This window comes from Lynx canadensis, chromosome D2, assembly GCF_007474595.2.
Source record: "Lynx canadensis isolate LIC74 chromosome D2, mLynCan4.pri.v2, whole genome shotgun sequence".
Classification (NCBI taxonomy): Eukaryota; Metazoa; Chordata; class Mammalia; order Carnivora; family Felidae; genus Lynx; species Lynx canadensis.
In genome coordinates, this window is record NC_044313.2 from 63764922 (window position 1) to 63783003 (window position 18082).

The 18082-nt window shown below is 38.9% G+C and overlaps 1 protein-coding gene across 1 annotated transcript in view; it reads right to left on the reverse strand.

Annotated features, from left to right (window-relative positions):
• Nucleotides 1-18082, reverse strand: part of ARID5B (AT-rich interaction domain 5B) — a 179703-nt gene that overhangs the window by 85205 nt on the left and 76416 nt on the right. The window contains exon 4 of the mRNA XM_030334493.1: nucleotides 6109-6339. Within this exon, the coding sequence (XP_030190353.1) occupies nucleotides 6109-6339 (231 nt within the window). The remainder of the gene's footprint in view (nucleotides 1-6108; nucleotides 6340-18082) is intronic.

Sequence of the window (18082 nt, forward strand, 5' to 3'; positions counted from 1 at the left end):
CATATGTTAATCATTACATGTACTATTGAGCACATCCGATATACCACTACATTCACTACGTTGTATGATGAACTTAAACATTCCTCTGCCCCTACTTGGGCAGCACATGCAATAAACAGAAAGTACCAAGCATGGTCCTGGGTAGGCCACTATCTAATGGCAAACAGAATCTCTAGAAAATTTCCAAGACAAAACAGTCCTCCAAGAGAGATCTCTGAAGGTTAAGGTCTTCTGCATAAATAGCAATATACAAGAAGCACGGCTCCTTTTCCACTCTGCTTCAATTAAAGAGAAACATCTGCCTTGTTATCATTTGGGAGATCGGTGGGCACTGCAGGCAGGCAGCAAAAGCCTGAATGTGGACAGGGGCCAGGAGCAAGGCCATTTGATCATCGAAATCCACTGTGACCATGAAACCTACTTTGGCAAGGAAAAAAAAAATGTTTACTCACTTACAAATTCCCATGATCCTTAACAAAACAACTGCCTTTCCTTTCATTTCCAGCAAAACATGTGATGTTTAGAGGGAAGAGGCACAGTCCAGCTCGTCCTCTGCTTCAAAATAATTTTATGCATCCTGAATTTTCTTTCATAAGTCAAAGTTTCATTCCTCTTCTGTTTTCCTCCCTCCCTTGGCTTTTTCTTCTTTTGTCTAGAATGTCATTATTTCACCCAACAGGAAAACAGAAATGGAAAGTTCAGTGCAGAGTCAGAAAAGATTCTTTAAAACATACTGTAAAAAGTAGGAAAGTTTTCTTTTTCATTATGGTTCTAGAAAGAGTCCCAGGGCCTTAGAGGAACAGTTCCTTTATTATTTACAGAGCAAGATCAGTGTAGATGATTCTAAGTTGTCCAAGTCCTAAGTTCTAATAGAAACAGTAGAGAATCTTCATTCACCATGAGGACTTTTTTTTGGTCAAGCGGATACAGATTTAGTCTGAGTCTGGCGATGAGCTATTACTACCCGGTTTTAAAGATGGGACAAGTGAGGGGACTTACATCTCTTGCCCAGAGGAATAGCAAATCAGACAGGTGAGCCTTGATTAATACTGTGCCTGTTTGTAAGCCTGGCACTTCTTTCCCCTAAATGGTTCCATGCTCCTTGCGCTTCAGCAAAGGATATGTTTTAATGCTGATGTAGCCACCTTCTCCCTGAGGGGAGGACCTCATGGTTTCCTGCACGTGGACCAAATGCCAAGACGGCAGTCCATCTCATCTCTGCTCTTTTCAGGTGAATTACCACATCCTTCCTTTAACTCCATCCCATTCCTTGGTCCGGGAATACACACACACACACACACACACACACACACACACCGACCCCAAAGAACTTAGGAGAATGTCTTATGTCTCTTTGTAATTCAAAACTCAGACTAAAATAAACCGTATCTTTTGTTATATTTTTAATTAACCATATCTTAATCCATTTAGTTCCACCCATATTTACGGACTGATTTCATCTCATTTATATATACTGGGTCCACCTTACATCTGATAAAGCTGGTACCTTAAAGTTGTCCATGTACCTACTGTACTGTGCACACCTCTGTTTGGAGTTGGCTGTCAACACTTCACACATGTGAAATCAATCGTGTGATAGTCATGTAAACAGCACGCATGACAAACTGGTAGGCATTTTATTGCTCTAACAGGGAAAATAGGCAAAATGGGTGCACGTGTGTGTTTTTCCTACCGTCCAGACAATAGCATGATATAAATGATGGTATGCATTTTACAAAAGAGGAACCAAATTATAAAAGGTAAAAGCAAGGTGGGGGGATGGTTGAAGAATGCCTCGTGCTGGGAGAGTCTAACAGGACAGTGGGGGCAGGAATTATGCACAGGGGAGAGATTATTATGAGAAAAATTGTCATTCGTAATGTCACTGTCCCTTCATTATTATTATAATCTCATTTCCTAATTGCATGTGCAATACAACCAGTTTTCGCAATGCTTTAATGGGGAGTCCATTGCTTTAGTTTAAAAAATAGTCCATTTTCTTGTGCTGAGAAAAGAGCACATTGCCTTTAAGAGCATTGTAACTGACAAGACGGAAGGATTCAGGCAGGATGTCGAGGCTCAAGCTTTTCAATCACCTGCCATTAATATGATTCGATTTATGCTTATGTCATAGGTTTAGATATCGCACAGCGCTGTAAGCAGGGAAGGGACTTGAATAAAATACAGGGACGAAAGCAGATGGTATGCTATCAAAACCCTTCAAGCCTAAAATAACCTTTCCCAAGTAAGGAGGATAGTTAATTAAAACCAGGATATATTTACTCTATTCTGAATATCTCAATGTAAATAAAAATCAAAATGACACCACTGTAATGTGGGACTAAATGATGAAATTTCATCTATTCTATTTTTCTTTAATAGTTTCTAATCAAACTTTTCATTAAACAGCTTCATAAAATTCCACGGAGAATTTATTTATAGGGATTCATTGTAGATTTAAAAGCCTTACTTTTATTGTTCAATTAAACCTGTTATTCAGTGGACAACATTGAAACAGTGGGGAGGGGGGATGATGTCTGAGCAGTTGGAAGAGGCTGTCACACGCACAGAGGATGTGGGTCATCTCTGCCCAAGAAAGCCTAGTTTGGGCTCTAAAGCCACTACCTGGGTTCGTCCCAGCCCTGGTCCACAGACTCATATTCCTGTCCCCCTGGTAAAGAGAAGGCACCAGTCCATTTATTGGGGGCAAACCAAGTAAGGGAAGGCCAACGGTTCACCCAGGGTGAAGGCAGCCATTCTTAACGTGGAGAGTCAGGACATGAATTGTCAGTGATCTAGGTATTTCCAAAACTTTTCTATTAGCCTTTCTCCCTATCCTTTTTTTTTTCTCTTAAGTTTTTATTATTTATTTACTTTTGAGAGAGAAAGCACGAGTGGGAGAGGAGCAGAGAGAGCGGGAGAGACAGAATCCCAAGCAGGCTCTGTGCTGTTGGCGTGGAACCCAATGCGGGGCTCGAACCCACGAGCTATGAGATCATGACCTGAGTGGAAGTCAGATGCTTAACTGACTGAGCCACCCAGGCACCCCTCTCCCTGTCCTTTAAAACCAGACCCAGTCCTGCCTTTTTCATGAGGCTTTCCCTGACCCCCCTCCAAGGATCACCCCCCTCCCTGCCCTGGCCAGCCCAGTGCTAAATTCCTCCTGTTCTTGCTTTCTGCAACACTCACCAAATACTTAATCATTGACTTTCTTGTAACATTAGTTAACCTTTCAGGTGTGTTAATCCTGTCTTCCCCAATTAGATTTTTAAATCCTCCAAGCAAGCAAGAACCGTGTTTTATTTATCTTCTGAACGCCCTCTCTCACCCCCACTCCATAATCCCATTTAAGAGGAGAAAGCAGAAAATATATTAGTTAATAAAACAAACATTATTTAATCATAGGAAAGCAGACACTGTCCTTTTGAGAAGGGCCTTGCAGGTACGTTATGGCAATTTATGAATTCCATGTGTCAAAGGTGTAGCTGATAAATGCTATAAACCCTTTGCCATCAGCTCCACCATTCACCCACCTGGTGATATGGCTAATAAAATTTGATTTTTACAGCCTAGGCATACTGTTACCTAAATTACATTTGACCAATTACTGAAGTCACCAAACGTGTGGTACAGAATATATACTGTGTAGAAAATTCATCTGTGGGCCCCCTGGCACTCGCGGTAATCTGACAGAAGTGCTTCAGTCATCTGGCAGTGTTTAATATTAGGAACATTTGTTTAATGCTAATGAAATTTATGTTCTCCTACCAACTGTTAGTTGGTTGGAGAAACCCAACCCCACATTTTAACAAACTCTTTAACCCATGTTGCTTTCAAATACAACCAGTTGGAGGTTTAAAAGGGTGTTTTCTGGAAATTTAGATGTGTGACCCAACATGGAAGGTGGGGGAGGGATGTTGGTGAAGGTATGCAAATCAGGTCAAAATAAGCTCTTTTGCAGGGGGGAAAGGGTGTCCACTTAGGAGAATGAAATACTATATGAAGTACAAACTCAACTAATATTAAAGATTAAAGAAAAAGCTAATATTCTAATGATTAGGCTAGCCATCTAAAAGCTCTTTAAAGGTACCTTTATTCCAAAAGAAAGCTTCCACTTTAAGAGGCTGGAGAAGAAAAACAGCATTAAAATTAGCTTTACCAGAAGAAAGTTCAGGAAAACATTCAAAAGTCAGATGCTTGTGTTTGTGAGAACATTTAAAACTAATTTAGTAACTCTTAACAACCATTGTGATCACTGTTAAATTGGAACTTCTTTCTATTACCAATTCCAGACACAACAGCTTTCAAGCTCAATGACTAATAACTGTTAAATTAGCCAAAAAGTTTAAAACATTTTTCATCATGTTACATTGTGATGCTCTTTGAATACTCTTAAGTGAGGGAAAGCATTCTTTCAGTTTTATTTTGTGTCAGAAATTTACAGACCTCTTCAGTGGCAAGCAGGACAGAGGGGTTTGGACGTCAGGGATATGGGGGAAAAAAACAACCCTCAAAACAGAAGTGTTAAAAAGGGAAGATTTGTAGAGGTTGATCTGAAAAGAGAAGGTATTAAAAAATGTATTGGATACATTCATCTACTTGAATACAAAAGGTTATTTGAGTATTAAACAATTCTTCTTGGAAAAAGGAGAAAATAACTTATAGAAACACTACTATTCTCTTATAGAATGGCAGTCGTTCGGTAAGCCAGAGCTGTGAAAGGCATCCGACAAAAAAGTTTGTAAGGAAAAAAGAAAAAGCCAGGTCCGATGAACCTAGGTGCCCTACTTCTTTCCTCCCTTCTTTGTTGGATTATACATCATCCCCTCATCCTCACCCCTACGTACAACACCCCCCGAAACAGGTGGAAGGCTGCCGAGGTCATGAATACAGTGGATTTCTCAAACCATGCTGAGGCCTGCAATTGTTTAGCAGAATAATCTGAATCTGAATAACCCACAAACTAGGGATCCTTGGGAAAACATTAGCCAATGGAATCAAGGAGTGTTCCAACTCAAGGGGACCCCATTAGTGCTCCCTCTGGGCCAGTGGTCTCAGACTCTTCTTCACCCCAGGACCCATGAGAGATTCAGCATGGGTCGGTCATCATACTGGTCGCTCCATGGTGGCAATTCCCAAAGAAGGGGTAGGTGGGGGAGTTTCATGCCTCTGTTAAGTACAGGAATTTCCAGGGAACATTTATAACTTGATAAAGCACCCCCAGGGCATTCTGATATCCCTGCCCAGCCTATTGAGAACCATGATATGATCCAGTCTCTTCAACACACAGATGAGAAAATGAAGATGTGAGAGATGTGACCCTGGCTTGCCTCCAGTCATTCACTGCATCATGCAAGGTCTCCCAAATGTATATCTCTTCTCCTCCTTCACTTCTATCTATAGAGACACATGACTGATCAGCTAGGCAGAGATGCAGATAAAGATATGTGTGCATATATCCATCTTTGGTGGGCATGGTGTACAAAAAATATATATAGATATCTGAATATAGATATATAAATAAGTATAAAAATATACACAGATATCTGAATATAGATATATAAATCTCTCTATATTTTTTATACACTGTGCCCACCAAAGATGGATATATATGTGCATACATACATATATATGAAAAAAATTAAGGGGCATGGGGATCTATCTATCATCAGTCTATCTGTTCACCTTTATAGTACTGAAGTAGTCACAACTGGTGCATTTTTATAGTTCCTTATAACACGGAAAAGGGCGTGATCAATTAAAAACAAAAATCAGTATCCAAATAGCCAAAGCCTTCGAAGAAAGAACTAACACGGAAGCTTCTTGTCTGAAAGTCCAATTTCAAGGTCAACCAAGCAACTTTGGACCCTATACTGAACAACAAATTCTAAATAATAACCTTTTATCCTGGTAAACAGAGGCTGCCAAAGAGGCAATGACACTTCATGCCACAATAATTTTGAGGGGAGGGTAGGGGAGGGGTGGCACACAGAGATTGTGAAAATAAGCCTGTTCCCCATCACCGCTCTTTACAAGAACCGAAAACAACTAAACACACACGCGCAAGTTTCAGGTAGGAAAAAAAAAAAAAAAAAAAAAAAGACTCACCAAACTCATCGCATATACTCTCATTTTCAATGAGAGTTGGGTGGTCAAACGTGTCTCGACAGTACAGGATCTGAGGGTTCTTGCTGACCACCGCAATGCCCCCCAGGGCTAATGCAAACTGGTCCGTTAGAATGGAAGACGGCTTATCCTGGATGCGTTTCAGCATCGATCGGTACCGGCAGTACTGAGGGTAGCTGAGAACGATCACGTTGGTTTCTTCATCGTCCTCCCCTAGACAAACGAGAAAAAGCTCCCATTACTTTCTTCCCTCCAACAAAGAACTGTCTGGGCTATGGCATGATTTCAGTGATCACTCTGGTTTTGTATTAAAATGTGTCTTCAGTGAGACTCTTCTACCAAGTCATGTTTGTCTCTGTCTGGCTGACGTGGGCATTCTCCCAGCCCCACTTCACCAACCCAATTCCACTAGAAAGCCTCGGGTCACTGGTAGGGAAAAGAAAAAGTGGGGAAAAGAAAGAGATGGGGTGATCTCATAGACAGATTAAGCAATGTTTGGGTCACCAGAAAGCAGCAGAACCAAAAAACTGTTTTGAAAGAGTCTGATATATATTTTAAGCATTAAAGTCACTCATCATAGGAAAAATCAGAATTTTGTGGAGCTTCTTTATACATATTTCCAGAGTCTGGTATTGCTACATTTTTGGATTATATATTCTTTCAGTGCTGGAAGTCTCTGTAAAGGTCATCTGGCCCCAGAGAGATGTCCATAAGTTCAAATAGCATCATCATCAAATCTGGTGGTGGGTAGTGCCATTCAACAAATATTTCTGGTTCTCTTTATGGTCGTGTGGAAAGACCATGCTTCCTGGCCCACTGGAGTCAAGTGACCATGTGACTTGTTTTGGCCAATAAAATGTGACAGAAGTGAGTGGCTACTTTAGGGGCCAGTGTTTGACTGACAACACTCTCTTTCCCTTTGTCCTGGGCATCTGTAATGATTCAGATAGTGGCTACTCTGCCAGTCAGGGTCTTGGAGTAAGAATCACATGGAGCAGAGACCCCTCCTTGATCCTAAATGGACACAGAACACAAGCACAAAAGGAACCTTTGTTGTTGTAAGTGAGGCTGTGCTTTGGGGGGTTATTTGTTTTTGCAGCATGATCTATCCCAACTTGATTGATACCTCCACCTTCTTTGCCCTCCCCCCTTCTCCTACCCCCTACCTTCTAATGTTCCTCCAATCCATCTGGTAACTTGGCACATCTCAGAGAACCATGCTGAGAGGACTCCCCAAGCATCCTTGTGACAGCTCCATCAGAACCAACTTAGCTCAGAACATTTCAGCCACTTTAATGAAACTCTCTTTTACAATGATCTTAATGCTTATCTACACCTCTCTATATTAAGTGATTATTTATAAAAACCAGATTCTGCATGGAGGAATCCTGCCTTCATCTTCAGCCTGAGAAATGGCAAAAACTCCCCTTTGGTAGCCTGCCACCTGCACAATGTCAAGCTGAATTTAGGCTCCATGACCCAGTCTGCCATCACTCTTTATAACCACTCCGTCAGGGCGTTTGTAAGCAATTCCCAGATATGTCACTGGCTTATCCAAAGGGAAAACACTCAATATTTTGAGTCCTTACCATGCTGCAGGGAATTGCACAAGACAGTTGTTAAGGATACCAACATTATCGTAGCCATCTGGTAACCAGTGGGAGACAAATGAGTCAGGACAGAACAAATGATAGAATATAACCAGTACCAGTGGAAGGTGTGCATGTGACCTTTTCAGATAGGAGGCCAATACCCAGATGTATTTCTAATTATGTTCACTTAGTTCCTCAGGCTGGAGGCTTCTTTGAGAATGGAGATGTTTAGCTGCTTTCAAGATGACATCTTTTAACAGTTTACATTTCTTAGACTCCTGCCTGGTTGTGGGTAGTCACTTTGTCAGCTGCCATACTGAATTAAAAGGAAATATGTTTACATTGAAGGCAAGTCCCCAAATGAAGTACAGTTTTTAAGATGCTGAAATATGCCCCAAGGCATTTAAATTTGAGATTTTTATGGCAGACCCAGACCCTAGTTCACACTTTGGGTTCAAATCTGTGCTTTCTATAGAGTTCAAGCACAAAGAATTTTATAGGAACTATCCACCAAACATCATCAGAACTCCAGACCACTGAAGCGGCCCCCAACGTGTCAACTGTATTATTATGCTGTATTTGTCCAAGACATTGTGGATGAGAGAGGGTATAACCACGGACTCTGAGGACTTATTTCAGCATGCTCATCACCTAATACCATGTCTGTAAAGAGTAAATACTGTGCAAATCTATACACAGCTTCCAAAATTCTATCTTGGTTGTGCTGTTGGCTTTCTGTACGGGGGCAATGGTTGCACTAGTTTCTCCAAGTGGTCTTGAAATGAAATGGAGGGCATCCTGCTTTTCAGGTGGAATGATGGCAGAAGAATGGATGCTTCAGGGTTAGTTTTATAGCAGAAGATGTCACCTGCGTTCTTGGGACCATTTCACTTCCTTCTTGTCCCTTCATTCTCTTTCTGTTTTTCTCTGATCATTTTTCATGATAATGCCATCTCTAACCTCTCCCTAATTCTCTGGAATCTGCTCCCTGGCTATCTTTCGTGCTTAGAAATGACCTGGTTTTTGTTGTTGTTGTTGTTTGTTTGTTTGTTTGTTTGTTTTTGTTTTTTCTCTTCACCTCATCCTAGCTCCAAACATTTATCCCTCTTTCTTCATGCAGTTCCCAAAACACAAGCCAAGCCATGAATCCTCTTTCTGTTGGAAGAAAAGCTAGCAATTTCCCTCTGGTCCAAGTCATGGAAATATGTCCTATGATATCCATTCATTTTGGAGATATTACCTCTAAGAGTGCTCCCAGGACTGCCCGCATCAGAATTGCATAGAGTAACTGTAAAAAGGCAGGCCCTAGGGGCCTATCGAGAACCACTAACTCAGAATCTTGAAGGTTAGGGCCCAGGAATTTACATTTTTAACAAGCTCCCAAGTAGTTCATGCACATTAAACTTTGAAACCACTACCTCAAAGTCTGAATTTAGCTTTTGCACAGATGTATAATAATTTATTCAGTTTGGGTTTTGATTTCTGTTTCTGTATGTATGTGTAAACACACACACACACACACACACACACACACACTCCACTTTCAATGGGAATATGTCTCGACAACCCATTATACATTGAAAATACCCTAAATTGAAAAGACATTGAATACACCCAATCTACCAAACGCCGTAGCTTAGCCTCACCTACCTTAAATGTGCTCAGAACACTGAGATTGGGCAAAATCATCTAACACAAAGCCTATGTTATAATAAAGTATTGAATATCTCATGTTATTTATTGAGTACTTTACTGAAAGTGAGAAACAGAATAGTTGCATGGGTACAGAATGGTACCAGTGTGTCAGTTGTTGACCCTCGTGACCGTGTGGCTGACTGGGAGTTGTGGCTGGGGGCTGATGGCAGGCACCAAACAGTATTGTGCCCATATCGCCAGCCTGGGAAAAGATTCACATTCAAACTCAAAGTACAGTTTCTATTGAATGCATATCACTTTTACACAATTGTAAAGTCAAAAAATTGTTAAGTTGAAACATCTTCAGTTGGGGTTCCCAAGAATATATATATTTATAACTTGTTTTTAGGTATATGCTTCTATCAAAACCCCCACTGTATCCAGAAAAGAATATAGGACCGAATTCCCTTCTTCTTGCCACTTTCCCAGATTGTTGTAGGTGTTAAGAAGACCCCAAATGAAAACAAGCTCTCTTAGCCAACAATACAAGGGACAGAGGGACTATTTGTTTAGAAATACTATGATTTGTAGTACTGATAATAGAACACAAAAATTTACAAGGGTCTTTCACAAAACACATCTCTTCTGTTCCTCACAACAACCCTATTAGTAGGATTTACTGCTTCTGAACATCCCTCAATTCAGAGGTGGGGTAACAAGTTCAGACACCCAAGTGACTAGTTCGGGATCTCAAGGAAGCAAAGTGACAGAGGTGAGATTGCCACCTGGTCTTTTAATTCCAAGTTTGATGGGCTTTTCTTTATGACAAAATGTCACAAATACTAATAATAGCAAAATTATTATCATTAACGTACCACTTTGATTTCTTTTCCTATGTGGCTGTGGTTGAAAGAAAGTCTTTGTTTATTTGACATATTATTATTAGAAATTTAAGCAACTTACAATATTAGGGAGGAGGATGATGGCTTTTGGTCACGTAAAATACGAAACCTCTGTTTCATCAAGAACTGTAGGATTCAGCCAGCTACAAGCCAGGTTCTACTCCGGTTCAGTTAGCTTGCTGTCATTTGGGAACATTGCAAGTCACATTGTAATGATCTAGCAGCACTGACACATCTTTCATGTGCAGTGGTCTCGCTTTTTGCGGTTTCGCTTTCTGCGGTTTGTGGTCAACGGCGGTCTGGAAGCAGATGATCCGCCTTCTGACATATCATCAGAAGGTCAGTGGTAGCCTAACGCCACGTCACAATGCCTACATCATCCACCTCACTTGTTCTCCTCGCTCGGGCATCCAATCATCTCACATCATCACAGAACAAGGGTGAGTACAGTATAAGGTGTTTTGAGAGACACTACTTTCACATAACTTTTCTTACAGTATATTGTTATTAGTGTTCAATTTTATTATTAGTTATTATTATTCATCTCTTACTGTGCCCAGCTGATAAATTCAACTTTTTCACAGGTGTGTATTAATAGGAAAAAACAGCATATATAGGGTTTGGTGCTATCTGCAGTTTCAGGCATCCACCCGGGGTCTTGGAATGTATCCTCCATGGATAAGTGGAGGATTGTGTATATCAGCTTCCTACTTTCTACCCATATAATAGGAACTAAAGCCAACTTCAGGTTGTGCAAGCCCAGAACCCCTGTGCCTCATTAACCTCTTCCATACTAAGAATCTAGAGGTCCAGCTGGGACCTGGTTTAATGTGGCAATGCTACTTACTACTACCAAACCAAAAAATTATGATACTTTTGCTCTTTATGAAAAGAATCATCCATTTGGACCAGAACTTTGGCATTGTTTGGACAGAGGTAAATTTCCAACCTTACAATTAGACATCATGAAAGGAATTGTCCTTAATAAAAAAAAAAACAAAAAATAAAAACAAAACAAAACAAAAAAACAACAGCAACAACAAAAACAGACAAAGCCATGAGACCCTCAGGACTTCCATGAAAGTTAAGAAAACATTCTAGGTGAGAGTGAAGAGAAGATCTATAGTGAAGGTGTGATCTGAAAGAACCAACCATTCATCTAGGGTAAAATTTCTCCGAGTGAAGATACCTCAGAGAAACTTTACCCTAGAAGAATTTGGTAGACATGCTTAGTCAACTGGAGAAGAATTTTATTCTCCCAAGTACAGTCACCTTCACAGGAAAGTATGTAAAGCAGAGAATAAAATTATGAGTTTGGAAGAGTTTTCCAGATCTAAACTCATGATCCTATAACTTCCCCCTAAGCCTTTGCATTAAATTAACGTCTTCCTCATACAGCTACAAAACTATTAAATTGTTCAACAGCTGTCACATTTTATTTTGCCCTAGTACACTAAGAAACAAATAAAGCCAAACAACCCTTTCAAGAACTCTTATTTAAATTCCTCAGCTACTACTTTCCTCCTTTTGCATTTCATGTACATATAAACAAACACTCCTATGCAGTTACCCATGAAACGGAGGCTGCCAATAAATGCTGCATAGGATATTTTTCCCTTTCCAATTCATAATAGGTCTAGCAGATAAATCTAAGAATGAATAAAGAATGGATAAATTGCACATTTGTTTAGCGAAAGATAAACAGAGTGTTCCTGGAACAAAGATTTTCTTTCAACCACACCCACATAGGAAAAGAAATCAAAGTATTACCCCAAGGAATCTTATTCTAACACACTCTAGTCAGCTATAGTTGGTTGGATTATGTATGCATTACTTGATTTCTGTTAACAGAAAATGATCAGCAATAAATTGTTGGTACCAAAGACTGAAATTTTAAGCCATATTATGATATTCTATTAAAATGTCATCCCATTTCTCAATTCCCCTCCCCACCAAAAAAGAAAGTGAAATATTTTTAAATGAAATATTCAAAGGGAATAAGAGACCCAAAATTACTAAACCTCATTTCAACTTCAGTGAAAAGAATTTTGCCTATTAAAAGTTAATACCTAAAGTACACTGCTTGTAATGCTCAACCAAAATTACTCTAATCCTGTGCTTATATCATAATTACACGTTTTGTTAACCTCTCTCAATGTCAATTTTTCACTTATTTATATATTTTCAAAGTCCAAAACAGAATTCCACAGAGAAACTGTAATTATAACGTGAGACTCCACCCAAGCTTTTCAAACAGTAACTGTATACCATTGCTTTAATCCTCAGAGTTGGGCTGGGAATGGGGAAGGGGTGGGGGGGGGGGGAGAGGGTAAGAGCAGGCATTCATTCTGAATAGCACGTTGCTCAAGTTGTCTTTATACAAAGAGAAATGCATGAAATAGCAAACACAATGAATTAATGGAGCATTGACTTTCAAATATCCATAATGCTATTTTTTTTTTAAACAGATAATGGTGGCCAAATGCACAGAAGGCTGAAAACATAAATTCCGGAGGAGAAATTTGCTTTTATCTGTTACACAACATTTAGAAATGTAACTTTCTTTTTCATTCTGGGGGAAGAAGGGGAAGGCTTGTTTCGGAAACATCACACTATTATGCTTACTGAAAACCACTATAATCTACTTCTAACATCAGTAAGCTTAAAAAGAAAAATCTTAAAAAAAAAAAATCTTTGCACCAGGATTTTATAGAGCCTGGTGGAAAAAGTATGCATGTTCCTTCCTGCACCTAATTACCTCAACTGAAAAATCTGCCAAGTATTTTGCCCTTTAGTTCTCTAATCGCATTAGGGCAAATGCATTTGGATGCCAATAGAAACAAACATTTAAAGATTTTCACTTAAAAGATTCCAAATATGTATGAAGGCTACGTTTGAGACACAAAGTCCCCAGTCCTTCAAAGACAACATACAGTGTTCTTTTTTTTCCCTCAAGCAAATATGAATTTGCTCCTGTTATAAAACTTGATGTCTAGTTTTGAGACAATTTAAGTAAAATAATGTCAATATGAGAGGCTCTTACAATGATTTATGCTTCTTTCTGTTACTTTATTACATTAGACATTCCTTTCTCAAAGCTTTATACTTTTCACTGTGCTCCTAGCAACCAACCCACGGCAAAGCATCAACTTTATATACCTGGCACTGTTCCAATTCTTACTGCTATTGACAATTATATTGAAGTTTCCATTTAATTGCTGCTCTGCTGTGACACTGAATATTTGTCATAATTAGGCATTTCCTATTTTCTGTCCATTCATTTCTGATTATTACTGAAAATGATTTTTTTTTACTTCAGAAAACCTAAGCATGAAAATTCTACAGATAAGAGTAGCTACAGCTGTTACTATCATTACCAACATTGTAACATGCAGGAAAAAAAAAAAGGAGAGAGAGAATATAATTTCTCGGAAGGTAATTTTCCTTCCAGTCTAAGTGCTCTTATTCATCTTACAGTTACTCAATGATTTCCTGTTCTAATTACAGGACATTATACAGAAAGACATTCGTAAAAGCAAAAGACAGCAGAGAAGGAGACTAAATAGCCTGACTTGGTTGAAAGTGTTTAAAATTCCAAAGTTGTACGTCAACTTTATCAATTCCTGGTTACAACGCCGTGTAAATGTGTAATGTGTCCCACCATATTTCTCAAGCTCTCTCAAGGCAGTAAACTCAGTACCCAGAGTAAGTACACATCAAAGGGGAAAATACATTTGCAGTTAAACTGATGTTGGGGAGGAGCTGGGGTCGGGGGAGGATCGGTTGTTGGTTGCTTTTTTTTTTTTTTTCCCCTCATCAAAGCTGTTAAATTGGAGGCATGCCAAGACAAGGAGTGGAAAATATTAATAATAAAAATAAATTAAATGCCTGATTAGAAGGGAGAGAGAACAAGATTCCATCCGGAATAGAAATGAAAATGCCACAAACTATTTCATAAAAACATACTGTGACGTAAATTACACATCAGTATTGCACTGTTGTGGTTATTTTGAGAAATGGTTTGTACTGTAAGTCAGCTGGTGCTGCCCCACCCTTGATGATTTTGTAATTCTCTACACAGTAAGCAAGTGGGGCAGCCCTGAGGTTGCTAAGACAGAAAACAGACCTAGCCATAGAGAACCGGCAATAAAAAAGATAATGTACTTTTAACATAACAGAACAAGGAGATTGGCTTTATTAACTAAAAAAACTACTTTAAATGGTCCCCAGCTTGCCATTTGTTTTGATAAATGGAAAGACAGATCTTCCCAGGATAGGCCACGAAAACATCACTGGGGAACTTATAAAGAAGAAAATGTGGGAAAATATCTCAGGGCATGGTTGTAAACAGAACAAAGAATATTTCAAATGCAAAATCCAGGGTTTTTAACTAGCTGTTTCCCTAAGCAAGCCCCTTCCAATACATGGGCACACAAATATAAAGCCATGTATTAATACAGTGATACTGGCTTTTGCCCTGACCGTTGCTTCCTCACTCCAAAAAGAAAACAATACGAAGCTCAACTAAAACCAAACGCTGCCATGACTCTGAGTAACAAACGAACCCCGTGGGAAGCACGCCAGCCCCACCTCCAAGGTTTTCCCAAATGGTGCCTGAATTCTAAGCCACATCCAGGAGCCACTCTAGATTTCACTGTGAGAATTCCGCACCTTCTTTCCACATGGCTCATCTCAGCCGAGTGGCAGTGTCACACATGACCGTGGTTAGGCAATAAGTGCATGTACTGTTGAGACCACGTGGCCAGACTGACACGTAGGTGAAGTGGTGACCGCATTTGGAGTGTGGTTCTAAGGGCCCTGGCCTACCTTCACTTGCCTCCCTTTCACAAACTGTTTAACTATAGTTAGTCATTCTCTTTTAGTATAAATGAATTTCACTACCTGAAGAAGAAAGTCTGAAGAACCCATGAGGGCACCAGGGAGCCAGGGCTTAGACACAATTTCTCCTGCTCTAAAAATTGTGCCCAAAGTTTTCTCAGAGATGAACTCACACATTTGTTTATTTACTAGCAGCCCAGGTGAGGCGATTATATTGGCTTTGAACCTAGTTAAACTCAACCCTTTTTTGGTTTACAAGGAACTACACCAAAGATCCAGCCTCTACGGGTACTATGACAAAGTTGTTACAAGAGAAGGAAACCTCACCTCATTAGCCCAACTGGCTTTAAAAATTATAATTATAATTACTTCTGCCATCTTTCCCCTTATAAATCTATATGGCTTTTTATTTCCAAGTTGTGTCTAACACTTGCCAACATTGCAAGAACCACAATGCCATTACTGCAGCAGCTGTATAAACCCTTCACATTTGAGAGACCCTCCTGAACCCCCACACTCATGAATAAACCTAATTAAGGTGTCATCCAGGACAGATCAATAGCAAAATAATTAACTTCCACACATCAGTCTTCTCAGCATGTAAGATCCAAATGTGTGTCTTAACAAAATGACTAATCACTATTTGTCATGACTTTCAAGGACATGATTATTTCACAACTAATCAACACTGATCAGGCTAAATCTCATAAATTCCAACATTGTTTATATTAGGGGAAAAACCCATCATGTGTATGGAGAATTAAACACCAACAGTGTAGGATTGACTTATATTGACATGTGTGTGTGTGTGTGTGTGTGTGTGTGTGTGTGTGTATGTAATGAATGCTATATCTATTTTCATTAAAACTGTGTGTCTATTAAAAGTAACAAAATTAAAAAACTTTCAGGTCATGGAAAGATTCCGTTACATTAAGTAAAAAAAAAAAAAGGTATGAAACAATATATTCAAACCTATGTCTCTTGTTTAATAGCATTACTGAGATATGGGTTGCATATCAGACAATTCTCTCATTTAAAGTATACAACCTTTTAGTATATTCTCCGGGTTGTGCATCCATCACTACAATCAAATGTGCAACATTTCCATTCTCCCAGAAGAAACTCTGAACCCTCCTGCACCCACATCTCCCTTCCCCTGGCCAGCCGTAGGCAACTGTTTAATCTACTTTCTGTCTTTACAGATTTGCTTATTCTGAGCATTTAATATAAACAGAATCATACAATATGTAGTTCTTTGTCACCGGCTTCTTTCACTTAGTAAAATGTTCATTGTAGAGTATATCAGTACCTCTTTTCTTTTTATTACTGAATAATATTCCATTGTACAGATATGCCACATTTTATTTATCTATTCCATAAATGAGACATTATTGTTGTTTATACTTTTTGGCTATTATGAATAATACTATTATCAGCATTTGTGTAAAAGTTTCTATGTGGACATATATTTTTATATCTCTTGTGCATATACCCAGTAATGGAATTGCTGGGTCATATGGTAACTCTATGTTTATCCTTTTCGGGAACTGCCAGACTGTTTTCACAAGTGGCTGTGCCATTTTACATTTTCTCCAACAGCGTGTGAGCGTTCTTGTGTCTCCACATCTTCTCCATCATTTGCTATGATTTGTCTTTTGACAGCCATCCTAGAGGATGTGAAGTGGTATCCCATGCTGTTTTGTAGACAAATGCTTAAAACTTGTTAATAATAGATGCTTCTAGGTTGTGAGATTATCTGTGATTATTTTATCCTTTGTTTGCCTGCATTTTAATTGTGTAATTTTTTAAAAGATGAGAACATCTGGAAAATGTATATGAAATTTCAAGGGATCACAAACAGTCAAAACAATCTTGAAAAAAAAAAAGGCGAAGTTGGAAGGCTCACATTTCCTTATTTAAAAACTGCTACAAAGCAATAGTAACCAAAACAGTGTGGTACTGGCATATGGATAAAACGTGATTGAACAGAATAAAGAAACCAGAAATAAACTTGCAAATATATGGCCAACTGATTTTTGGCAAGGGAGCCAAGACCCTTCAATGGAGAAAGGACAGTCTTTCCAACAAATGATGTGCAGAAACTAGATATTCATAGGGAAAGAATGAGCTGGACCTTTCTCTCACACCATATGCAAAAATTAACTTAAAATGGATCCTTTTAAAGACTCAAGGCTATGAAACATAGTGGAAAATCTTTATGACTTTGGATTTCACAATGGTGCCAAAAACACAGGCAATAAGAATTAAAAGATAGGTAAACTAAATAACATCAAAATTAAAAACTTTTGTGCATCAAAAGACACTGTCAAAAAAGTCAAAAGACAATCCACAGAATGTGAGAAAACATTTCCAAATCATATATCTGATAAGGGATCAAATCCCGAATATATAAAGAGCACCTACAACAAGAGGACAAACAATCCAATTTTAAAATGGGGAAAGGATGTCAACAGATATTTCTCCAAGGAAGTTACACAAATGACACATGAAAAAAAGCCTCAACATTTTTAACCATTAGGGAAATGCAAATCAAAACTACAATGAGATAACTACGTCACACACACTAGGATGGTTATTACTTAAAAAACAAAGGCAAAACCAAAAACTCCCAAGTGTTGGTGAGGATGTGGGGAAATTCAAACATTCATTCATTGCTGATAAGCATGTAAAGTGGGGCAGCTGTCTGTGGCGGAAAACAGTCTGGAAGTTATTTCAATGTTATATATAGAATTACTACATGACCCAATAATTCCACTTTTAGGTATATAGCCCAAAGAATCGAAAACAAGGACTCAAACCGATACTTGCACACCAATGTTGACAGCAGTATTATTCATAAGAGTCAGAAAGTGGAAACAACCCAATAGATGAACAGATTAACAAAACGTGGTATGTTCAAATAACGGAATATTATTCAGCCATAAAAAGGAATGTTCTGGGGCACCTGGGTAGCTCAGTTGGTTAAGC